At 37.1% G+C, this 23,896-nt stretch overlaps 5 protein-coding genes and 1 non-coding gene across 9 annotated transcripts; 3 read left to right on the top strand and 3 right to left on the bottom strand.

Moving 5' to 3' along the window:
* Positions 1 to 394: 394 nt before the first annotated feature.
* Jabba (jabba) lies at positions 395 to 6,317 on the bottom strand. Of its 3 annotated transcripts, none has more exons than XM_043432254.1 (11): positions 6,036 to 6,317; positions 4,430 to 4,466; positions 4,023 to 4,197; positions 3,553 to 3,707; positions 3,010 to 3,099; positions 2,729 to 2,884; positions 2,288 to 2,470; positions 1,872 to 2,057; positions 1,454 to 1,628; positions 1,047 to 1,133; positions 395 to 918 (listed from the first exon to the last, which is right to left on the bottom strand). In XM_043432254.1, the coding sequence occupies exons 2-11, from the start codon at positions 4,457 to 4,459 to the stop codon at positions 785 to 787; spliced, it is 1,371 nt and encodes a 456-aa protein (XP_043288189.1). In that variant the 5' UTR covers positions 4,460 to 4,466; positions 6,036 to 6,317; the 3' UTR covers positions 395 to 784. The 3 variants fall into 3 exon arrangements, with proteins under 3 accessions (XP_043288189.1, XP_043288190.1, XP_043288191.1); XM_043432255.1 differs by having other exon boundaries at positions 4,023 to 4,169; positions 6,036 to 6,316; XM_043432256.1 differs by lacking the exon at positions 2,729 to 2,884 and having other exon boundaries at positions 6,036 to 6,316.
* Positions 6,318 to 8,027: 1,710 nt separating this feature from the next.
* Positions 8,028 to 15,718, top strand: LOC122417849 (uncharacterized). Its single transcript, XM_043431687.1, has 6 exons — positions 8,028 to 8,137; positions 12,198 to 12,680; positions 12,812 to 13,197; positions 13,540 to 13,802; positions 13,884 to 14,491; positions 14,916 to 15,718. Exons 1-6 carry the CDS (start codon positions 8,103 to 8,105, stop codon positions 15,397 to 15,399), a joined length of 2,259 nt encoding a protein of 752 aa, XP_043287622.1. The 5' UTR covers positions 8,028 to 8,102; the 3' UTR covers positions 15,400 to 15,718.
* On the bottom strand, positions 11,008 to 11,089 carry TRNAL-AAG (transfer RNA leucine (anticodon AAG)). Its single transcript has one exon. It is a non-coding gene; the product is annotated as a tRNA-Leu (tRNA).
* A 413-nt stretch (positions 15,719 to 16,131) lies between the features above and the next one.
* PDCD-5 (programmed cell death 5) lies at positions 16,132 to 17,519 on the top strand. Its single transcript, XM_043431879.1, has 4 exons — positions 16,132 to 16,402; positions 16,833 to 16,941; positions 17,078 to 17,241; positions 17,323 to 17,519. Exons 1-4 carry the CDS (start codon positions 16,337 to 16,339, stop codon positions 17,365 to 17,367), a joined length of 384 nt encoding a protein of 127 aa, XP_043287814.1. The 5' UTR covers positions 16,132 to 16,336; the 3' UTR covers positions 17,368 to 17,519.
* Positions 17,520 to 17,666: 147 nt separating this feature from the next.
* Tmx3 (Thioredoxin-related transmembrane protein 3) lies at positions 17,667 to 21,337 on the bottom strand. Of its 2 annotated transcripts, XM_043431875.1 has the most exons (10): positions 20,943 to 21,337; positions 20,322 to 20,370; positions 19,925 to 19,964; positions 19,664 to 19,827; positions 19,392 to 19,575; positions 19,124 to 19,268; positions 18,791 to 19,031; positions 18,516 to 18,708; positions 18,196 to 18,388; positions 17,667 to 18,012 (listed from the first exon to the last, which is right to left on the bottom strand). In XM_043431875.1, exons 1-10 carry the CDS (start codon positions 20,983 to 20,985, stop codon positions 17,978 to 17,980), a joined length of 1,287 nt encoding a protein of 428 aa, XP_043287810.1. In that variant the 5' UTR covers positions 20,986 to 21,337; the 3' UTR covers positions 17,667 to 17,977. The 2 variants fall into 2 exon arrangements, with proteins under 2 accessions (XP_043287810.1, XP_043287811.1); XM_043431876.1 differs by lacking the exon at positions 20,322 to 20,370 and having other exon boundaries at positions 20,943 to 21,332.
* Positions 21,338 to 21,517: 180 nt separating this feature from the next.
* On the top strand, positions 21,518 to 23,525 carry LOC122417938 (ATPase WRNIP1-like). The gene is made up of 3 exons (XM_043431874.1): positions 21,518 to 22,115; positions 22,192 to 23,017; positions 23,105 to 23,525. The coding sequence occupies exons 1-3, from the start codon at positions 21,651 to 21,653 to the stop codon at positions 23,293 to 23,295; spliced, it is 1,482 nt and encodes a 493-aa protein (XP_043287809.1). The 5' UTR covers positions 21,518 to 21,650; the 3' UTR covers positions 23,296 to 23,525.
* The last annotated feature ends 371 nt before the right edge of the window (positions 23,526 to 23,896 follow it).

Here is a 23,896-nt window from a genome sequence, read left to right as displayed (position 1 = left end):
AAAACCTTTAATCATTTTCTTATTCATTTAAAAAGGTACATTTTTTCCATTGTTCAGAAATACCATAATCAATGTTACAAAATTAAATTGCAATAGACACCCAAACAACAATAATGCGCGTGATTTTTCCTTTCATTTTTGCCATGCTTTTCAGGACTCGGACCATCTTTCGTGTGCCACCTCCAAGCATGATTCACCAATTTGGCCATTTAGTTTTACAGTGTCATGCTAGAATTCAGACCCCAATACGTCATCGAAATGATAATTTTTCGTCTTTCCTTGTATCAAGAACCGAATGTAGAAACTTATAAAAATGGAGTTTTCGTTTCAACTGTTCCAGCGTTTGAGTTGAAACGACGAGGGTTGGTAAAGAACTGAGTCGCGTTTCCAAGAATTCGATCGAATAATAATTTATTAACATAAAAGAAGATACATCTAGGAGTGTGCAGACAGGAATCATGGGAAGTAACAAATGTATGAACGCGACACACAAAGAATTATAAATAATCAATAAAGTATGCTTGCTTTTTTCGACTCTTCGGATGCGACGATTGATATGATGGTGGACGAAACATTAATGTGTGTAAATAATATAAACAATAAACGAAATTACAGGATGGTGAATAACCATGAGACGTTTAAGGACGTCCCACAAGAATCTTTCTGCATTTCCTTCCTTTTTACATGGGCATTATTTTTGCACGAAGTTTTTCGTTCTCTTTCCACAGTTGATGTGATACAACAATAAATGGAAGTTGTCCAGTGCTCGTTTCTGGTTTCCCCATCATTTTTTCTTGCGGGATCCATTATTCGCGCGTCTTCCTCGGTGATAAGATTTGACATGTTTAGACGAAACGTGGGTCGGGGCACTCAGCACTTTTTCATCGACGTGACCGTTCGTTCTTTTGTCTACTGTTCCTAATAAATTCACAGCGTTAAAACCAAGAAAAGTGATAAAAAATTTTCTTTTTTGAAAATATCAGCATCCGGAAATTCTAGAAAATTTCGCCACCTCAAAAATCCTTAAAAAATATAAAAAGTCGTACCGGAATTCGCGGATCCACTTTTCAAATGCTTTTCGCCATTTTGGCAGGAGTTTTCTGTTTGAGATTTTTTTACAGGTCGACCGTGTTCTGGAAAATAATAATCGCACAGAATCGTTGAAAACACACAGAAACGAAACGGAATTCGAATGAAAATTCAAGAGAAATAAACCATTTCGGTGAGCTCTCGACTTTTTTTTTCGTCTCCCATAAATTTTTTTTTTTTTTTTTTTTTACAATTAAATGAGGATCGAAGTGAAAATTCCTCTTCTTGGCCTTCAGAATGGATTGCGTTGGTAATGCTCATGGAAATGGACGTTGATAAACGATGATTAAAAATGGATGAAAAATATTTGAAAATCACTCGAGCCTGAGATTGGAGGAAATGCAATATTGCTACTAGAACGTACGTTCTTGTTTAACATTGGAAACCATGCGGTCCGGACTTGGGCTTGTCGAACCGATCGGTGAATAAAATGCGCTTTCAGCCTCCTCGCCGAGTTTCGAGGGGGAACAAAAATCGTCGTAGCTTCCGGTAGTGTAAGCTGCGTTCGAATAAACCAACTTTTCGTCCTCGCCCGTGTTCTAAGGTCAAATTTGTTCGATCTTTTTTCGTTATTAAAAAGAATTTTTCATTTTATTTATTTATTTATTTATTTTTTTCGTTTATATTAAAACCTTCATTGGGCCCAGTATTGACGGATCTCCAAAATCGATAAAGCGGATGTAGCAAAAACGAAGAAGCAAAAAGCAGCCAAATAATCGACTCCTGAAATGGCCCAATTTTGTTGTTCCTTCCTAATCACTAAAGAGCATTCGTTTCTTTACCTTTATCGGCTCAATTCGTTCCTTTACCTCCGTCTCTTCTGTCTCGACCTCTGTGACCTTTCGGATCGTACGTTGTAAGATCAGATTAGCCTCGTTACGAAGGTCCTCGATTTCAGTCTCGGAAATCTCACTCTCATTCGAAGAGCTCACGATCTCATCGTCCTCAAGACTCGACAGATCAGCGCACTGTTCACGAACCAAATTTTTATGTGCTTCACCGATTTTTTTTTTTCGAATTAAAAAAAAATCAAATATTTTCAAATTATTCAGATTTTTGGACTGAAAAACCATTGTTTCCCCTTAAAAAACAATTTTTCGAAACGTTTGAATGAAAATTTGATTTTTTCGTTAATTTTCAAAATGCAAATCACTTTTTTTAAAATAATCACTCCAGCACTCGACTGATCAGTACTCACGTTAAAATCTTCGTCGTTCGTACTGTCATTGATAGCAAGACGATCGATTTTGGTCTGAATAGTTTCCTCGTCCTCGGAATCGTCGGAGGATTCATAATCCGAGCTTAATTCCGAATATTTCCGTTTCGGGTCTTCGTTTATCGTTGTTGATTCCGTTGTTGATTGTTCTTCGAGCGTTGATGGCTGTGAGGAGCAGAAAAAATCGAGCGATTCTCTAAAAAAATGTATCAACGAATTGTTGTTAAAAAATGTTAAAACGGGTGAAAGGAGTTACTCGAAAAATCACATCAAACGGAACGAGTACGAAAAACCATTAAAATAAAACAATTTAATTTACAAGGATGGATGAAACAGGAACGAAAAATATGATAAAAAGTACAACAAACATTAACAAAAGCCACAAACAATAAAAGGAAAAAAACAATGATGAGGAATACTCACAAATTCGTTGTTAATGTGAACTTTAATCTTCGTGGGAGGTGGCGAAGGGCTTAATTTGGAGCTATCCAAACAGGATAGGCTGGACAGGGTCATCTGGATTGTTCTTATCAATTGTGATGATCTCCATTTAGCATGGTTCATATTTTGATCATTATCCTACACCCACGACCAGGATTTATTCGCCATTTTATTAATTCTATTATGCTGTGAGGCAATGCATGCACAGTTTTTCTACGCATTCACTCTAAAATTTTTTACGATGATTGTCATTTTATAATCACCTTCGAGCAGCTTGTCTGCAGCCTTATATTTTTCAGGCCATTTGACTTTATCGCCCTCAGCCTCCTACGAATTTTCTGCAGAAATCTCACCTGACAAAACAGTGTGAATTACTGGGTGAAACCATAAATAATTTCTTAACGTATGCATAACCGAGTGGATGATTGAATGAATAAATGAGTTGATTCATGAACGAACGAATGAGTTAATACATGAACGAATGAATGAGTTAATACATGAACAAATAATTGAGTTAATTCATGAACGAATGAATGAGTTAACTCACGAACGAATGAATGAGTTAATTCACGATCGAACGAATGAGTTAATTCATGAACGAATGAATGAGTGAGTTGGTAAATGAATCACTGGGTTGATGAATAAATGAATGAAAGATAAATAACTTTTATTCTTTTGATACAAATGAAAAAAGATATTAAAATATGCTAATTCATTTGCGGATTAATGAATTGACGATAAATTGAAATAAAGTGTAAAGAGCCAATCCGTTTCGTATATTGGAGTAATTTCGAAATGCAACTAACCATTTCAGCAGGTTCGATTCTAGGATAACCGAGGATTAATGATCCAATATTCAATCCCATTCTGAATATACGAAGATTTATCAATACCACTAAAAAGAATATCCAAGGCAAAGGTCTCACTAATTCTAATTTGCCGAAGGTTTTTCCATTCTCCTCTGCAACAATGGCATAAAATAGTGATGAAAAATCGTATGAAACAATTATACATTAAAAAATAATAAAAAAAACAAAGTCAAATAAAAAAAATCTTTTTGAAACTACCAAACTGTTTGATTAATTTTATTTGTTTAATAAAAATATTATCCAACGAATTGATTCGTTCGAAAAAAAGTTTCCAACAAATTCTTTCCAAACTCTTTGTAAATAATAAAATACGAATCGTACCCATGGACAATGATTAAAAAACTCTGATTTTTCAGTTTAACTTTCTTCAAGATTCGCACTAATTTTAAATGATCGTTCCTGAATACCTGCTATCAATTCGTGAGATGGCAAGCTCCATTGGAACGATTTTTCCATGACCCACAAGAAACGATCAACGAGGCGAAATATCGCCTGGCCCACTGACAATTGTGCTGTGGCTTCCATCAAAAGGACCCCACAACTCGTTATGGTTTCTACCATTTTTTTCAAAATTTGAGGAAGCTCATAGAAACAAAAATGAGAAATTTAACTTTCGAATCTCGCAGCATAAAATCGACAAAATTTCATCAGAGTCGTTAAAACATTTTTATTAATAACTCAAAATGTCAAAATTCATGCATTTTAACCATCGAATATTTTTTTTTTTTTTTTTTTAATACTCCAGAAATATATGATTCGTCATTGAACGTTTTTCCAATTTTTTTTCTAGTGTTTTTGACTAGAACAAACTTACAGACGGAGATGAAAGTCCATCTGTGCTCATCTTGACTCTGTAATTGAAGAAAAACGAGATTGAGTAACATTTTTAAAAAGCAACGTAGACGTCTGCATTAAGATTAAAATTGAAATCGTTTACGCTATTATAGAAAAAAGCCGAGACGAAAACGCGTACCGATTGGTGATTTTTCTTACAACCCGAGAAAAACAAGAAAAATACGACCTTATGACTCAGTTTATAAATAAACAATAAGAAAATCGACGTTGATAAAACGGTATCGGAGAGGCATGACCTCTCTCCTCGTATCTGTATATATTCGTCTGATTCCTATAATAGCGTTGAGCGAGCATCAAACTCGCCGGTTCGGCCACAATTTTCAGCTCTTTCGATCCACCGATTTCGCCCTACGATCGCGCATTCCTTTTTCCTCCAAATGAAAAAATATTTTTTCAATTATTAAACAATTGAAAATCACATTTTAACTGTCGATTCAATTCTCAGAATAAATAACTTCGAAAATCATCGAAACTCCATTTGCTCAGCTTATTTTTTCAACAAATTAAGTCCATTTTTCAATCCCTTGGAATTCCCTCGATCAAACACGACGATTTTTATAAACTTTGGCTTTCTCATAACCGAATCACCGTTGCTGTCAATTAGACTGTGAAATTATATAAAGAAATTGCGAATAAATTTTTCCTCGTGAATTCTTCGATGAAATATTTGTTTTTGACAAAAATTTATAAACCACGATCATGGTTCTCATGAAATTTGTCCTTCTCGTGGCCAAATTATCGCGGCTATCAATTCGACTATAAAATTATATTAAAAAATCAACGACAATGGATTTTTTTTTTTTTAATAATAATTCGTTAGTAATGAACGAATTCTGTTTTTCTTTCTCGACCCTCGTGCTTGACTCTCGACCAGTAAATTTTCAGATTTTCAGCTCGTTTAATTTTCCAACTTTCTGTTAATCATTCCACTCATTTTAGACTGTTAAATTCATCGAAAAATAGATGTCAGGGGTGTTTCTCTTCCCGAATCTTAGCTCGATCGAGCAATCACTTCGGTTCACTGTCATGGCAAAATATATGAATTCGATTCATCGTTATCGCTGTGTGGTGCTTGCAAGCCGACCGGTGCTATCGTGTTTTTCTTCGCGAGCGAATATAGAACCGAAGCCCTGTTGACCGCTGCCTACTATCGCCTCTTGATTCGCACGTTACGTACTAATTTATTAGAGTAGCGGTTATGAAAATAAATAAATACACGAATCTTTTGAGCCGATGGAATTTCGGCCAAAAATGTAAATATCTCGAGACATTTAATTTCGAAGGAAAATGACAAGATTTCGAGGCTGATTTCGGAGCTCGAGTTGACGAAACGAGGAAACGAAATTGGCCCACGACTGGGCGTTGAACTTGGACATTTTTATGTTCGATATTCTGCCAAATATTTTGGCACAAAAAAATGTGAAAATTGGGTTTTCAATAAATTTTCTTGAATTTTATGATTTTTTTTCGTCACTATTTTGATTTTGAAAAAATATTGGAAAAAAGTTTTCAAATTCATCGATTTTGGAATCAAACACAAAATTGGTATTTTCGAGGGAACTCACCGCTTTGGAAAACTTGATCTGAGTCCTGGAACGTTGCGAACAATCAATAAAAACGAATATCCAACCAGTGAATGGTCCTGGTGTTACGTCGCTCTCTCAAATTCATCAAAATAATTGGATTTTCGATGAAAAGTGTCGGTGGAAAAGGTCTCACGTATTGCAACGAAATATACACGTCGACGCGATATCGATTGGGATTGATCGATGCTGTTAACAGAATGAAAGCTTTCTCGAGACTGCTGGCACTTGGGAAGTTGAAACTTTGCTGTTTTTCGCTCGAACAGGGAGACTCACAATAAACGTACGAGAACACACATCCTCGATAAGAATTCACACGGACCTTTGGACAGAGATATCACGATCAACGAAGAAAATCACTGACCAAGAATTTACGACTGTTGTAATTGTGATTCGTATACAGGCTGTCGCTGAGATCACTTTTCATCCAAAACAATATAGATCCTGAAATCCTAAATGAAAATAATTGAAAAAATGCATTTTTTGTTTCTATTTTCAAGTCTATTTTCTTTCCAAATTCATGAATTATTTGAGTCTGAAAAAACGCTGGGAACATCGATTGAAAATACATTTCCAGAGATGAATCTTGCCACTTTTATGGAAGTTCGTTCCTCTTAATTTGAAGCCTGAAAGTGAAGTTTTGGGCTGGTAAAGATCCGCGAATGTTTTAAAAGTTTTTCTGGAAAAGCACTCGAATTTGTCAACCTAAAAATGTGCATAAATTTTGTTCCTTCAACTCAGTTTTGGTATTTTTTTCCTAACAGTATGTACCAAAGCTGACAATATTCAGAAGAGAGGTAAAAAGTCACGAATTAGGGATCAAATTTTCACCGACGCATTTGGAGTTCCCTAAAAGCTACAATTTTAATAAGAAATTTTACGATTTTATGTTCTGAAGATTAAAAAAAAGGATTCGAACTGCCCTCGAATTAATTGAACCGGAAAAATGAAACAATTTAAAAAAAACAATTGATGGAAGAAATCGTTGGGATTTGTCATTTTGAAACAACAAAAATGAATTTTAAGGCATTATTTATTTGCGCACAACCTTAGTAAATAGATAAAACATTGTGAAACAACAAAATTGAATTTTTAAGGCATTATTTATTGGCACAAAACCTTAGAAAATAGATGAAACATTTTGAAACAACAAAAATGAATTTTTAAGGCATTATTTATTGGCACAAAACCTTAGTAAATAGATGAAACATTTTGAAACAACAAAAATGAATTTTTAAGGCATTATTTATTGGCACAAAATCTTAGTAAATAGATGAAACATTTTGAAATAACAAAAATGAATTTTTAAGGCATTATTTATTGGCACAAGACCTTAGTAAATAGATGAAACATTTTGAAACAACAAAAATGAATTTTTAAGGCATTATTTATTGGCACAAAACCTTAGTAAATACATGAAACATTTTGAAACAACAAAAATGCATTTTTAAGGCATTATTTATTGACACAAAACCTTAGTAAATAGATGAAACCTTTTGAAACAACAAAAATGGATTTTTAAGGCATTATTTATTGGCACAAAACCTTAGTAAATAGATGAAACATTTTGAAACAACAAAAATGAATTTTTAAGGCATTATTTATTGGCACAAAACCTTAGTAAATAGATGAAACCTTTTGAAACAACAAAAATGAATTTTTAAGGCATTATTGCTTCGCTCAAAACCTTCGTGAATAGATGAACGCTTAAAAAAGAAAATGAAGAAAAATGTGGCTGTAAGTGAAGTAAATATACGTGATTTATTCGTCACTCATTCTTGGTGTAAGTCAGCCCGAGGAGGTGAGAATTTAGGATAACGATATAAGAGCACGGTATTCGAATGTGCGCAGGTGCAATTGAGGCCGCCTTCTTATTAGCATCTCTGGGAAGGTTCACCCTTTCGACCCACTCTGAGGAGCCTGCCAGGTGTCATTGGCACTCTGGTCAGTTTACTCGTACAACTTCGTACGAATCCTTCGTTCGAGCAGCCTTTTGCCTGGCTGATTATTTTTATTTTTTCACATTATCAGTGCACAGGCTAATTATTTATGGGCGAAGGTAGGAGGGAACGTTCTTCGAAACGGTAAGAAAATTTTTTCACGATGTTTTCTCTAAACTCTACCATTAAAGAAAATTATTGCACACATTCCCATCGATCGTCCTTTGATTTGAATTTTAAAATACTTTTCTAAGGAATATCGATTCTGTGAGAAACCATCAATTACGATTCGACTCGCGAGTCACGAGGAACTCGGTAAACTCAAAAATTCTGGTGTTAAAAAGCTTGTTCTTCATGCTTTTTCAACATTGAAATATTATTTCGTCACGAATTATCGTAAAAAATATTTTTATTCCAAAAAATGTTCAAATTTTCTCAAAAGTTGTCAAAATAGTCGTAAAATAATAAAATATTTTATAATTTTGTGTAAATTAACAAAAAATAACTATTTCGAAGCGAAGAACAGAAATTTCGAAAATTCGGACAAAAAAGCAGAACGAAAAATGAGAAAAAAATCGTTGAAGCCTCAAGATCTAAAAAAAGTCGAATTTCGTGTGAACAAAACAAATAGTTCAAGGCCGCCAGACGCGATAAACTTCACTAATAAGAAGCGAAGTCCGAACCAATGTTCCACTTAGGTACGATCACGTGTGTGTCCCTTTTGCCTGCTCAAGGTCGCGCACACTAAAAGAGCAAGAGAAAACCGGGGTGGTTTATTCTTTTTTACACGAGCGCGAGTGAGATTTTTTCTTAAGCTTTTGTCCTGGTAACCTCGATTCGAATTTCTAGGGTGACGTGATAAGGGATACGTACGTGACCTCCTTAAGATCCACGTTGCGGGGTAGTCCTACTTAAAACAATCACCCGTAATAACCCACGAATAAACGAATCGAGTGTGATTAGATCTTTGTGTCGCGTGGACGTGGCACCGTTGAAAAATGACTGAATGAAAATATTTCTGTGTCAAATGGGAACGTTGATTTTGGCCATTGGAACGATTAAGGTCAATAAGTTGCACGTAGTCCTGGATAATGATCCAGGACTATCGTGCAGACGATTTGTACTCGATGATGAATTTTTAACGTTGCCAATTTCCCGAAAAAAGTTCATTTTTATTGAGTTTCATAAAGTCTTCCTAACATCGTCGGCAGTTGATGGCCAGTGGAGCCAGTTTTTTTTTTCAATTTTAAATAATAAAGTTTTGACCGATTATGAGTCGCAAAAAGCTCTGGGAATCAATACTATATTATTGGCAATTTGATGCTCGTAGAAGCACAGAGCCAACCTTGTCTCAGTCCTGAAAAGCGAAAGGTTGCCGCATCATTGGCCGATATTCGCGCAAATATCAGTGCCAAGTGGAGAATTCATAGCTATACGATTGCCAATACTGACTGTACTCACTTACAAAATGTGTGCCAGTACTGACAATTCTCCTGCCATTATTTTGTCCATATTTCGGCAACACTGCCAATATTGGTGCGAGTATTGCCAATATTTTTGCCAGAAGTGCCAATATCATCGGCGGTTTAAAGCTCGTAAGAAACAGAGGCCGTATCGACTTGGTTCCAAAATTGCTGCATTATTCGCCAGTATTCACTGAAATATTAATTGCGAATAGAACATTTTAATTATTCAAATTTGTATTGGTGCCAATAATGGCTTTGATGCTAGCACTATCAACATGTTCACCATCACTGCCATTATTATTGCGAATACGGCCAACATACCATCCAGTACTGCCAATATTTCAAATCAGAATCAAAATCGAATTAAGTTCTCGCGTAAAATGAGTATTGGCCGTTTCTGAATTACTCGAAGCTGCCAATATTGACTCAAGCGTTTTGGTCAGGATTGAAATTTTCTTTCTGCGGCAATAAGGTCGGTGCTGCTCCATGTTAAGTCTCGTGTGTGAGTCCAAAAGTGACAATTTTAATGCCAGTACTTGCGCCAATATTGGCCAATATCCTTTTTTTCATACATCCAGACGAATCGTCAATGTGCGAGTCCATTACCATTTCGCCGCGACTTATCAACTGCAGCGGAAAGAGAGCAACAGGGACCGACGCTCACAGTCGATCGTTAAGAAATAGCGATAAGAAACTTAGAACACTTTAGCACGAAATAAATTCTTTGTGAGGGGAGAATGAAAAACCGACGTGAAAATGGCTTTTTACGTGAAGAAACAAATACAAGCGCATTCCTCAACGTGTCTCGTGACGAATCAAAGCGGATCGCGTGCAGTATTGGCAAACGGAGAAATTCGTTGAATCGGAAATCACGCAGCGAGGGTGGGCGCGCTGTGCGTGCCGCAACGATTTCAGATATTTGGCCCCCTTCCGGGAAGTCCCCACACCCGTAAAACATGTGAATTCGTGTTGTCGATCGCGTTTAAAAAACATTGAATTAAATGCCGGTTTCGACATCTGGGTCACGAGGTCACTCCTTTCGGCTCAAATCTGTATTTTCATACGAATACAATCACGCTGCCTCTCACCAAGTACGACAATTCGACTATTTCGACGGATTTACTCCCTCACAGGAGGCCAACGGATGGGCGACAGAAATAGATGCCACCGGGACTTTCGAGACGTTCCAACCTCCTCCCTCTTCCGGATATTCTGATTTATTACAGACTCGCCAATTCCTCTTGTGAATGGCCTTCCTCTCATTTAACGAAGCTAGTTCAGTGACATTAAGCACGACTCTATCATAATCCAATTGCAAGTGTAGTTAAGACAAAAATGTCACAATTTTTATGATCCTAAAATGAATTTTTTTCCTTTCGCTAATTCGATGGAATAGATTCTAAGAGAATTCGAATAAAAAAAACATTGGAAAATGAAATTTTGGGGTCAAAATATTCGTCCAGTTAAAAATAACATTTTTTTCCTTTTCAATTCAAAATTTTTTCAATGATAAGTTTTACGAATAAATGAAAAAAAAAAAAAAAAAACTGGCAGCGGTGGGATTCGAACCCACGCCTCCGAAGAGACTGGTGCCTTAAACCAGCGCCTTAGACCGCTCGGCCACGCTACCTCGATACTAAAAATTCTAATAGAACGTACTAGGATCCCAAACAAATTGTATTCACAAAAGAGATCACTCGGTGGAACTTTTCATCCCATTTTGAGTCTAAACAAACATATAATTATCTAGGTTCTCCGGTGAGGCTATTCATGCTCAAAAATGCAAATAAATTCACGAAACCTTCAAAAAAATTCTTAGAAAAAAAACTAAAACCTTCCATTTAATTACCGAATTTTTCCAATTTAAAGAAAAATGATCGAATCAACATTCTCCAAAGTTGAATAACTTCGCTGCTGCTCTCGAGACTCAATAAAATTTCGGTCCATGCGAACAAGAAGCGATGAGACAGATGAGCTGGCCGATCGAAAAATCGATCGGTTTTATATTCGTGCACGTAAGTCGTTAAGCGAAATGATTTTTTTCCTCTCTTCCTTTCTCGGGGAATCCTCGTAACGAGGCTTCTCGTATACCAACTACAAATCGATGCGTCTCGTCTGTTCTTATTTGTAACGGCACGTAGAGTTACGTACCAGCCTGTTTCTCTTTCTCTGCTATTCACCGTTTCAGCGAACTCTATCCGCTTCCTATCGCTCTCTCTACCTGTCTGTCTCGGCCGGCTGAGATTACGGCAGGCTGAACTTTTCAGTTTGCTTCGAACGGCTACGCCGACTGGACGCCAATATTTCCATTGGAAATCGTAATTATTTCATAAAAGCTATTGGCCGAGCATTTTTATCGTGAGAAATCGACAAACATTGGGGTCGATTGATCATCAGCGGTATTTCTTGGCTGATGTGCCGACTGGACGATGATATTGCGAAATTGAGAGGAAGTAAAGCCACTTGATGTTTCGGACCCGATATTTTGTAGCTGTTTTTCCAAAAATTCAATTTGTTGCTCTAAATTTGAAGGTTTGGATGTTTGAAGTGGAATTCTGAGATATTCGGAGCCCAAATTTGTAGCCTGTGACCTCTGAACCCCCTTAATGTGAATTTGTGTCCGAAATCGGGTGATTTCAACAATTGGCCGCCATTTTGAATCGGCCATTTTGAGTGTAGAGGCCATTTTGGTCGAAAGGCTAAAAATAACGTTGATTTGTCGATGTTGGTAATTCAAGCAGACACCGGTCGAATCTCGGGATCGGAAAGTCGTCATCGGACACAGAGGTCGTGAGGTCAAACGTCAAAGGTCATCGGAAGGTCAAATCAAAGACAAAGGAAAAATGGCATTTTATCGAAGGCTTGTCGGTGGACGAACTGGGCCGGTATCGACGGAGACGTGTGCAGGGGCATCCGAGGGACACGCTGGGAACGCACGAAGGGTTGGATTCCAGGGAAAACCTGGTGACGGAGTATCGAAGAGCTTTCCGAGCCACTAGCGAGGATTCGTTGCTCAAAGTTTTCACGAAAAACGCCGCTGAAGCTCCGATCGAGAGGGTGGAAACGGAAAGGAAAATTATCGAGCCAGTGGCTGATGAACCGGCGCCAGTAGCCAGTCAATTATTCAAGGTCAATGATTCTGATCAGATGGAAACTGCTGTAGAAAGAACTCAGAATATGGGAGCTGCCAATTTGCCTGGGAGGCCGCCCCTCATGAGGAGGTAAGAATTGTACAAAAGTTCTAATGTTTTTGCTTATTCAGCCAATTTTTGAGGTCTAAGCCTCAAGCATTGTCCGAGTTACTGAAACAGTTATAGAGACAAAAAAAATCATTACGAAAGCAAAACTTAAGGGGCACGAGTCTGCGACGCGAAGGTGACCAGTTTTACGCACACACGGAATACTCGTCGTACGTACCTCACGAAGGTCATCACAGAGCTGACCTTGCGCGGAGACCAACATCTTTGCGAATGGAGGGTAACATGGGCACGACGACGGAACAGTGTGAAAAATTCATCGAGTGGTTGAACGTTAGTCGTCCAGCTCTGATTCGTCTTCCAACCAATTTGAAACTCGAGGGCGACCTTGAAACGACGACTGAGAGCCTCGACAAATATGTGCCTTTCGTCGGGGCACGAAGACCTGAATTGCTCAGGCAAAAGGCCAATTTGAAGCTTGAAGGTGACTCGACCTTTCTTCCGGAGTATACCGACGTCTTTCGACCGCATTACCTCAACGGTAAGTTCGAGTTTATTGACCTGAGGTCACAGGCCCAATATTGGCCGTCGAGGTCAAAGGTCCAACATTGGCCGCGACAGTCAAAGGTCCAATATTCTCCGCTGAGGTTACAGGTCCAATATTGGCCGTTGAGGTTGAACGTTGAAAAATTAGTCAGTAAGGTCAGAGGTCGAATATTGGCTGGTAAAATCACAGGTTCAATGTTGGCTGGTGAATTCACAAGTCCAATATTGGCCATTGAGGCCAAAAGTCGAACGTTGGCCGATAAGATCAGAGGTCAAAATGAGGTGAGGCTTCAATTTCAGAGGATTCAAGGTCAAGACGCTTTTTCTCCTTCCATAGAAAGGAGAATGCCAGTTTTACCGGAATCGCATCTCCAAACCGGAGGCAGTTTTTACGACGCTACGGAAAGTTGCCGGATAAACGAACCGGTCGACAAGGATGATCTCAAGGATAATGCCCTCGATGAAGAATTAAGAATTCGAAATGAAAGGGAGGAAGAAAAACGAAGGAAGAAGGAAGACGATATGAAAGTGCTGGTCTCCAAACTGGAGGAGCTCAAAGGACCACCCTTGGAAGTACCCGAATACAAAGATGCTTACAAGGTACACGGGGAATTTTGAAAAATGATCGATTTCCCAATGGCTTTTATCACAAATTAAAAATCTTCGATTCCCATCGAATAGGATTTTCCTCGCGAGCGTCCAAAGCTGATGAGACCGGAAGACGAGATCGGCCGAGCGGATGGTTCGAAGATCCATCCGGTTCAAAGTCCGTCCAAGTTCCCGACGAAGATTGACCAGGATCCCGAGTACAATTCGACTTTATTGAACATGGAGCGTCCGGTGTACCGAAAACCTCCGTTGTCCTTGAAGCCGAGCGCGTCGGCTTCGAGCAGCGCTTTCGAGGGCCGAGCGACTCGTGAATTTCGAGGGAATGAGGTCACCAGTGAAATAAGGTCGCAATACGTCCCCTACGGGAACTTGCCACGGGTGGAAACCCTCAGGATGCCGGCCAATCTTCGTCTCGAAGGTGACATCGACCTCCAGCCTGAATACCGAGAAGCTTATTGCGCGGGAAGAGAGAGCAGCGTCGCGAACGAGCCCAGGATGCATCGGCATCGAGATCGAAGTCTGAGCGCATCGAGAAGACGCGACAATCTCTGGATAACCAATAATAATGGCGAACAATTCGGAAGCGTTAACGCTGCGGACGAGCAAGACGCTTTTCAGGTCCTCAACACGAGGATTCATTCGGAAAATGTTGTCGCGAAACCGCCTTTGGAAAATAGAAGGTAATTTCAAGGTCAGACGAAGCTCAGTCCAAGGTCGATTAACTGAGACCGTCGTCGTCGCTCAGCCACTATTTAAAAGATAAAAGTTCTCCCCGACTGATTTGACCTCTAAACCCTGTCATAAGGTCATTACCCCCCATCGAAGGTCATCGCAAAGTCGATTGAAAAAAAAGTTCCCTGTGGCACTAAATTTGGGTCTCACCCGAGTCCTAGTTCCAACTAGGTTTTGTTGGGGACTTTTTCTAGGGAGTTTCCGAATCATCAGCCATTTTGTTTCAACGATTTCTGATTTGTTCACTTTTTTTCAAAAGACCCCAACAAATCCTAGTTCCAACTAGGATTTCTTAGGGAATTTTTCTAGGGACTTCCCGAACCACCAGCCATTTTGTTTAAACGATTTACAATTTCTTCTATTTTTTTTAAGAGGCTCGAGACTTTCGCACATGCAGGGGCCAACTTATCACCGACCTACACACTTGGACTTGGTCAATTCATCCCCAAACGCTAGAAATCGTTCGCCCAGTCCCTATCGACTTCAGGTGCAAAACGTTGACGCCGAATCACGTGGTTTCCCCCACCGAAGGCCCTCTCTCTCCCAACAATACTCCGAAAAACCTCGAGCTCCTTCCCCAGACCGCCTCCACGATTACGATCAACAGCAACGATCTTATTCCCCTAGTTTTGGAAGAATTCCCCCCAGAAAAGAAGAATCCGATGATCAGGCTTTCGTCGTGCTCGATAATGCCCGAAATGATCGCCTTCCCGACAATCGAGCCCTCGAAAACCGAGCCAGTAGGCCTCTCGTTCATCAAAACTTCAATCCTACGGGGCCCACAAGGGGACGCCCAAGGAACAGTACACCGACGAACTGGATGCCACCATGGTACGATAACACGAAGACCATTTAATAGCGTGTTCCAAAGATTTATTAAAAAAAAAAAAAAAAAATCAAATGAAATGTCATTAAAAAATGGATTTTAATGAATTACTTCGAAAATGGAATAAAATATTGAAAAATTCAATTAATTTAATTGGAAAATTTATATAATTGCATTGAATTATTATTTAAAAAAAAAAAATTATTTATGAACTTTTTCTTCAACATTAATGCAGTTTTAAGCTCTGCTCAAGTTCATTTCATGTCGAAGCTATGTTTTTAAAATTTAACTCAGCTTGAACTGTGCCGGCAGCATCCATATATTGGTGCATCGAAAAAATTTCATTGAACTCGCAATAATAAAACTTTTACAAATTGTGCGGTCTTGTGTTCAATTTAAAGAGACCTCCCCAAATTGGCTTCTTACAGGGTGAAAAAAATTATTTGGTTGTATCATATTTTTTTCGGAATTGTCATTTTTATGGAATAAAATATTCTTTTTCACTTCATTTGCAAGAGTTGTTTGAATAGTGTCGAATTTTTGGATCATCGTGTCTAGCTATCGGCAGTTGATAAACAATGTTTGATTTTCATTTTATCGACCGTTGGTTGAAATTCTATTCGACGATCTTTGAATTTGGACTAAATAAATTTGCAGAACTTAACATTTTTCATATCAAATACAAACAATTCATTAAACAATTAGGAATCAACAAGATTTTTCGTTTGAATGACCTTTTGTTCAGTATTTTCAGTTTAAGAGCTTTTTTGTCACTCGATTAAATCGTCTGGTTTCTTTGTACCTTTGTTCCATTTTCCATGGCCCTTGCACACAAAAATTAACAATTGAGAATTCGTTCAAGTGAAAAGTCAATGTTTTTCTTTCTTCAAAGTTCAGTTCAGTTTTTCTTCAAAAAAATTGGGTATATAAATAAAAATCACTTCACTGCGTGGGTTAACAAACGAAAATGGCGGACCCTGAACTCGAGGCACTTCGGCAACAGCGATTAGCTCAATTGCAATCACAATACAAGGTAAAAAAATCATTTCTTATGAAATTTTATCAAAAAGATATTCTTTCTCTTTATTAATAATTACAACCTGATAATTGACCTTCCCCACAAAATCGAACAGGCTTTTCATCTCATCTCATTTCTAGGTTAGGTCTTTCGATTTTCAATTCTGAAGCCGCTCAGTTCAACATAAATATTTCAACATTTATTTCATTCTTTTTTCCAAAATTTTTTCATACTTTCTATCGTTTTTTGTTCCTTTTGTGGTTATCTTTACTCATTAAATTTTTTTATTATTTTATAACTGAATTCTTGAGGTTATGTTGAGCTGTCATTGCGGTTTTATGATAATTAATTGTTGCTATTCTTTTACAACTTATTGTATCGATGTTTCAACAGTTCTCAAAGAAGTGTATTGCAAAATTGGTACATTTAAATGATTTAATTCAAGGGTGGAGATGCAGGAAATCAACAAGCGGCAGAAGAGAAGCAAAGGCAGATAGAAGAGTTTCGTCATTCAATTCTCGCTCAAGTGTTGGACCAATCTGCCAGAGCACGACGTAAAATAAATTTGCACACTGACGTTATTTTAGGGAACTGTTTTTACAGTTCCACAATTTTCAAGGAAAAAATGTATTCCAGTCATTAATTTCTAGAATTGGTAAATATAAATTTGATAGAAAATAATCTTTGCAGTGAATACTCTGTCGCTCGGAAGACCAGAAAAAGCAAAAATGGTGGAAGAGATGTTAGTCAGCATGGCACAGCGAGGACAACTGCCTGGTAGGCTTGGAGAAGAAGAACTGATCAGGTTGCTCGAAAGCGTTAATCAACAAACAAGAAAAACTACAACAGTCAAAGTATGAAAAATCACATTCTGTTGAATATTATAATTTTCATATACTTGTTTATTTCCATTGACTATTCTTTTCTTTTTCTAGTTTGATAGACGCAGAGCAGCTTTGGATTCCGACGACGATTTATAGCCTTAGACAAAATGTTATGATACGATTTTTTGATCAAACATCATTGAAGACTAATTTAATTGTAAAACTGGTTTACTTTGAAACCTCTTAATTTCTAATTTTTAATTATTACATTAATTAATAAATCTTGCTTTGTAGCATTTTTTTTCTCAGTTATTTGACATTTTATTTGTAGCTTGCGAACAATCGATGGTTGAATAAGTCTTTGTTTTTTTATTGAATTATTGGTGACGCTTGAGTAGAAAGCATTTTGGTCCTGGAAAGTAAAATATTTTGGGAAAGATGAGTAAATGCGCGAATAATATTTGGAAATGTATTTTTTCTTTCATTATTTAAAGACAATTTTTTTTCATTTCACATTGTATATTTGCAATTAATTAAGCCTAATTAATAAATATTAATGAACACCGATTTTGGAAAGTAAATTGAATTTCCTTTAAAGGTATTTCTTTTTTCAATTCTCAACACAATGATAAGAGGAATGAATATTTGAAAATTTTCATTTAGAAGGAAAAACTGAGAAAATGTACTTTTTTCTTTATATTTCGATTTTTTTCCACTGTTTCGCGATAATTCGTCCGGGAAATATTGTCGGAGGGAGAAATTTGGTTCAATCCCTTTTCATGTGGCTCCCGTTCGTTTCGCCTGAAAATTGAATGTTTTCGAAGTTCATGTATAAAGTAGAAAATTTGAGATATTTCATGAAAATTGCACGAAGACAAAATACAGTCGAATGAAAGTTCAAACGGATGATTCACTTAAATCGAATTCAAAGTCATATTTTAGATTTTTATCAGAAAATACTTATAAAAATGAATTCCAGCTCACCATCTTCGTCCTCGCCTGCGTCCAAAAAGTCAGGACAACAAATTCCGTAACAAATCAATGATAGAAAAAGTGCTGGTAAACCGAACACCACGACTGTCACAACCGGATTTCCCTTCCACATCGAGGACAGTGTCATTTTGAGATCGAACCACGATCTGTAAATTTGGACCAGCCAACCGTTTCCACCGTATTTCTGGAATGTAATAATTCAGTATTTTCGACATTTTTTCTTTTCTATCTCGTAAAGATCAACAAAAATATGAATTATTCTCGAATCGATCTGGAACGTGGATTTATCCTTCGTTTTTAATTGTTTTTACCTGGGCAGTATCGTTGTGAATATGATCTAGGAACATTTCTATTGCTTGAGGAGTTAATTTTCGTGGCTCATCATCCGGAATATGGTGATGACTCGTGCTCGTATTTATTACGATTAAGCTGGGCAAAGGCAAGACTTTCATAGCAATACTATTGATCCAGTCTCCATTCGCAATCCAGCCAAATTGGAAGTGTCTGGACAGAATGAAAAAGTTAATTCAATGAAAACGCTTTAATCGTTGTTTTTTGTCAAATAAAACCAAAAGAGAAATCTTACTCGTGATATTTATCGCGTTTTTCCTTAATAATGGATTCTACCATGTCCCGGAACTCGAGCATATCCGGGGCGACGTCTTCGACAGCGTTTTCTTCAACGACAGCGAGAACAAGATTTTTCTTGGTTAAAAATAATTGATTGATGTTGCCACGAGTAACTTTTGGAAAAGTGGCAAATCTTTCAGCGTTTATCCACTTGTATATTGTTTCGTTCAGTTTAACGATGTCGCTGTGATTGTGTCCTGAAGAAAGATTGAACAAAAAAGCAGAAACTCGTTGAACAGAGTTATTAAAAAATTTTGACAGTAATTCACTTTCAGCCTATTTTCTTTACCCGTGAATGTATAGTGTTTGTTCTCTTTGTAGACAAAAATTGCAGGAGTATTTTCCACCGGAGCATGTCGGTCGACCACGACCGGATGCGATTGGTAGAAGAATGCGTGAGGTTGAAACATGTCTGCAGTTTGATGATAAAGATCCTGAAAATTGTGTCAATTGAATAACGATAAATATTTGAAAAAGGGACGAAAACGAAGATGGTTGATATTTTTGGAAATAGTGCAGAGGGCACATTTTTTAATCTAGAAATTGTTTTTATTTACCCATAACGGACCAGAACGTTCGCCGACGTACAAAAAGTACAAGCCACGATCTCTTTTGATCGTATCAAAGCTCTCGGTTTTTTTAATCTCTTGGACTGGTGGACCATTCAGTCTCAAAGCAAATTTAACTATTTCATCTTTCGTACGATCGCCGTTGTACGTAAATTGTTGCTCACCTTTCAAACTGCAAAATTTGATGGGAAGGTACATTTATTCTGTGATTTATGTTCAGTTCAAATAAGGACATTGAAAAAATTTAATTTTTCACTTACAATAAAATGGAAGGATAGCCTCGGATGTTGAAATTGTGAGCAACGCTTGTGAACCGAGTGCAATCGACTCGGCCAACTCTTATAGAGGTAGCGTAAAGGTGTTGAGCAACATGAGCCCAAATGGGGTCCAGTCGTTTGCAATGGGCACACCAAGGTGCATACATCTGAAAACGGAAAAGATTGTTCGTTGTTCTGATTTAGGACTGAGAATAAAATGAGATATCAATAAATTTGTGAATTAGAGGTTAATTAAATTCTTACCATAACGAGCCATTGTCCTTCTTTGTGAATTTCTAGAAATCTGTGAAATTGAAAAAAGATCCAACGAAATTAGAGGCGTGTGATTTTCGTTGAAAGTATGAGAGACGTCAAAAGTTCATTTTATTGTTTCAAATTTAAAGGTGGCGTAGATCACGAAATTCTAAGAAAAGTCTTCATGAATTTTTCTCCTCAACACAGTGTTCAGGAGTTATTAATTAATTAGTACCAATCCGGTACGTCGTTGTATGTTCGTACTTGGCTCCTTCGTACTTTTCGCTGTATTGGCGCACCGGATTGGCCGAAGAAGTAAACGATCCGTTATTTTTTAAATTATTATTCTTTTGACGACTCTTTTTTTTTGCTAAACAATGAACAATGTAAGTAATACTCGTTTCACCTGTCACTTAATTCCAAAACCCGAGAAGCAGCAGTAGTTGCAAAAAGGGCTAAAAAATGTTTTTATTAATGTTAGTTTGAACCGTTAATTTTCACATTGAATAAACACCACTGGGAAAGTAATAAAATAATTTGACATCACCAAATTAATAATTGAAACTTTGTGGTAAAAAATGCTCAAAATCAATAAAACACAATTTTTTATTAAATATAAATTCATACTCGATTCAATCAATAAACTCGAAACACAAGTTCCGACAAAAAATTCGGATTTTCTAAGCTTTCATGTCTTTCACTCCATGATCACGTGATCGCAATCAGCACCATCTATAAATCTACCCACTGTTTAGGCGTGACGAAAATAACCTCAAAAACGGAATTAATCAATTCTCATCGCTATTTTTTTGATAATAATATCACGGTGGAATTTTTTTCAAGATCAAAATCCCATTCAAATATAAACCTTCGACCCCAAAGCTTTCTGTTTCATGCTTACTATTTAAAAAATGCATAAAAAAATGTAGGTTATTGGAGTACGTTTAGACATAAAACAAAAATTCAAGAATGTAGAAAAATAATAGTGATTGAAACTGTCTTGAAATTAATGTGAATGAAAACTTACCACAAAATACAGCTATGAGGGTAATCCTTATTAGAGAAGCCATAACGCAATTAATAGAAAATAATTTCACGATTTTTAGGGTTACTTTTGCATTTGTAGAAGAATGAATTTGCGATATATTTGAGGTTAGGAGTGTACTGCTGTCAAAATTTAATTAACTTCCCATTTTTCAACTGCATTTTCACATAAAATATTTTTCGCGAGCGTCACTTTTCTTCTTTATTTTGAAGAGTATTGGTAGAAAATAACGTAAAGCTGATTCGGCGTTTATCTTTCTTACACGCTCCAGCTGCGTTTCCATGCAAAAAAAACGGAGACAACCTTAAACCAATGCATTGTTTTGGGGGAGAATCGATTTTTACGGAATGTTTATATTTTTTGTCAATCACAAATCAGAAATTCTTTCTTCGGTGACATAACATTGAGGTCGATTTTAAGAGGCTGATGATATTTTTACATGATTGATAATGATGAAACTCAAAAAAATGGTATTTTTGTTTTCAGTTATTCGATTTGAAAGAAAACTATACACATCGATCGATGATAAAAAAGGAAACATGGTGATCGACATTGAAAACCTCTAGTTTTTTATGACGTTGATCACAGTATAGTTTGGTATAGTACGGAATCAAAACAAAAGAAATGTGAATTACATTATATTGGAGTGGTGTTTGAGAAAAAATATGTAGCAAAATAGAAACACGTAGAATGGAATGTCCGGTGTGTTCGGAACCGTATCCGTTACAAGAAATCGAGGCACACGTTGAGACGTGTTTGTCATTGCAAGAGTTCGAAGATTTTGATGCAAAGAAAACTAAGCGGTCTTATCCCTTTGCAGAAAATTCTCAAGAATCATCGAAAAAAAAACAAAAATTTAATGTCGATAAATCAGTTCCGAACTTTTCAAAAAATGAAAAAACCTCTAGTACGAATTCGAAAAACGAACAAACCTTCAATTCGAATTCGAAAAATACTTCAAATTCGATGTTTGAGGTTGCCAATCAGGGAAGTGACGAAAATAAAGTTTCACTGGCAGAATTATTGAGGCCGTCGAGTTCGGATTCCTTCTTGGGTCAAAAAAAATTGTTGGGACCGGATGGCGTGCTGAGAAAATTGATAAAAAATTCTCAGCTGCCTAGCATGATTTTGTGGGGTCCACCAGGCTGTGGCAAGGTATTTTCTTTTTCTTTATATCTAAAAATATCCAAAAAAATGTGTCCAATAAAAAAATGAATTTCAATGGGTTTAGAGCTCGTTCATCGACTTAATTGTCAAAAATGTCAGAAGAAACCAGCAAACAAAGGTTGTCAAATTAAATGCAGCTTCTTCTGGTATAGCGAAGGTCAGAGAAGTCGTAGCTTCAGCTGCTAAAGACCTCAAGCTTGGGGGTCGCACAGTTCTTGTCATGGGCCAGCTTCACCGCTTCAATAAACTGCAACAAGACATTTTCCTGCCGCATGTTGAATCCGGCACTTTTATTTTTGTCGGTACAACCACGGAGAATCCCCATTTTTCACTCAATCCTGCTCTTCTTTCTCGCTGCAGAATTTTCGAGTTTGAAAAATTGAAAGAGGAAGAAACTGAGCAAATTGTGAGAAAAGGCATTTCTGCACTCAACGGCTCAATTACGTCTTGTCCAAAGAGCTCCGTTTCAAACCCAAACTCTTCGCTGACCTCTTCTTCCTTGGAACCCAAATTTCTTATGAATGATAAAACCATACAATGGTTAGCGAGTTCTGCAAATGGCAATGCCGCTGCTGCCCTTGGGAGCCTCGAATTAGCTGCTCGAACTAAAATTTCCAGCTATCGGAGCTCTGAAAAGCAAACTCCAATGCTGAATGTTGCAGATCTTAAAAATAGCCTCGAAAAATTCTACTGTTCCTATAACGGCAATGACGATCTGAAGTTTCAACTTTATTCTGCTCTCCATAAGTCTGTTGGAGCTGGACACGCCAATGGCGGGCTTTATTGGCTGGCAAGACTCATGGCTATGAAAGAAGATCCTGTTTATATTGCCAAACGATTAATCAGGATTGCCAGTGAAGAGATAGGTCTTGCAGATCCTGATGCTTTGGGTAAAAAACCCAAGAATATTTTTAACTTTTTTCTTTCTACTTTGAATTTATGAACTTTGTTTATCACACTCAATTTTTCATTTTCAGACATGGCAGTCCATACGCTACAAGCTTGTCAAATGATCGGAATGCCAGAGTGTGATATTATGTTGGGTCAAACAGTCATTTATATGGCTCGCTCAACAAAGTCTCGATTAGTTGAGGAAGCTCTGCGAAGAGCCCAGAAAACGATATTCGAGCGAAAAGAATTCTTAGGGAATGCTGATACAAAATCGTGATTTGCGTTTGGAAAATTGAATCCCTTTTTGCTACGAGTACCGTTTTTTTTTTTCATTCTATTCATTTCGTGTTCCAGATTCAGATAAAATCGATTTTCCACTGAATAAATGGGGGCAAAAGTAACTTATCAGCTGGTCTGCAAAACGTCGATTTCTTCGTCTCATACATATTTTTTATTGGGATAAATATTTTTGTAATGAAACTGCTAATAAAACCGAAATAAAATACACAAAATTGAAAAACAATCAAAAATAGGAAGCTAATGACAGTGATTTTCGGATCATTTTCAAAATATTTTCGATTTCAATATCCACACTGAGGTTATGAAGATAAAAAATACCGAAAACATCAATATGTTGATTCGTGTAGATTGTAATCGTAATTTTGAATGTTTTGTATAACTTTGAAGGCTGATATTTGAAATTAACACGAAACCTTCTTCCTTCCTCGTTTTTAAATATTTATATCACGCTGCGAATTAAAATTCGATTCCAAAAAACTTTTCAAAAATTCAAATAACTCTGCAATCTCGCTCGCTTTTCTTTCGCCAATTCGTGTAATTACGATTCTTCTAGACGCAGCTAGGCAGCCTTATGCAAA

Source organism: Venturia canescens, chromosome 11 (assembly GCF_019457755.1).
Source record: "Venturia canescens isolate UGA chromosome 11, ASM1945775v1, whole genome shotgun sequence".
Taxonomy (NCBI): Eukaryota; Metazoa; Arthropoda; class Insecta; order Hymenoptera; family Ichneumonidae; genus Venturia; species Venturia canescens.
Note: the sequence above shows the minus strand (reverse complement) of the source record. Positions and strands in the feature narration are given on the sequence as shown.

Excerpts from the sequence above, each read along its gene's own strand:
- LOC122417938 (XM_043431874.1), top strand. The coding sequence starts at position 21,651 with ATGGAATGTCCGGTGTGTTCGGAACCGTATCCGTTACAAGAAATCGAG. Across the intron at positions 22,116-22,191 it reads GTCCACCAGGCTGTGGCAAG|AGCTCGTTCATCGACTTAAT; the intron begins GTATTTTCTTTT and ends CAATGGGTTTAG. Across the intron at positions 23,018-23,104 it reads TGCAGATCCTGATGCTTTGG|ACATGGCAGTCCATACGCTA; the intron begins GTAAAAAACCCA and ends TTTCATTTTCAG.
- Jabba (XM_043432254.1), bottom strand. The coding sequence starts at position 4,459 with ATGAGCACAGATGGACTTTCATCTCCGTCT. Across the intron at positions 3,708-4,022 it reads ATCTCACGAATTGATAGCAG|AGGAGAATGGAAAAACCTTC; the intron begins GTATTCAGGAAC and ends CCATTGTTGCAG. Across the intron at positions 2,885-3,009 it reads TGCAGACAAGCTGCTCGAAG|GATAATGATCAAAATATGAA; the intron begins GTGATTATAAAA and ends TCGTGGGTGTAG.
- Tmx3 (XM_043431875.1), bottom strand. The coding sequence starts at position 20,985 with ATGGCTTCTCTAATAAGGATTACCCTCATAGCTGTATTTTGTG. Across the intron at positions 19,576-19,663 it reads GGCTATCCTTCCATTTTATT|TTTGAAAGGTGAGCAACAAT; the intron begins GTAAGTGAAAAA and ends CAAATTTTGCAG. Across the intron at positions 19,032-19,123 it reads CAAACACTATACATTCACGG|GACACAATCACAGCGACATC; the intron begins GTAAAGAAAATA and ends ATCTTTCTTCAG.
- LOC122417849 (XM_043431687.1), top strand. The coding sequence starts at position 8,103 with ATGGGCGAAGGTAGGAGGGAACGTTCTTCGAAACG. Across the intron at positions 12,681-12,811 it reads AGGCCGCCCCTCATGAGGAG|GGGCACGAGTCTGCGACGCG; the intron begins GTAAGAATTGTA and ends GCAAAACTTAAG. Across the intron at positions 13,198-13,539 it reads TCGACCGCATTACCTCAACG|AAAGGAGAATGCCAGTTTTA; the intron begins GTAAGTTCGAGT and ends CTCCTTCCATAG.
- PDCD-5 (XM_043431879.1), top strand. The coding sequence starts at position 16,337 with ATGGCGGACCCTGAACTCGAGGCACTTCGGCAACAGCGATTAGCTCAA. Across the intron at positions 16,403-16,832 it reads AATTGCAATCACAATACAAG|GGTGGAGATGCAGGAAATCA; the intron begins GTAAAAAAATCA and ends ATTTAATTCAAG. Across the intron at positions 16,942-17,077 it reads CCAATCTGCCAGAGCACGAC|TGAATACTCTGTCGCTCGGA; the intron begins GTAAAATAAATT and ends TAATCTTTGCAG.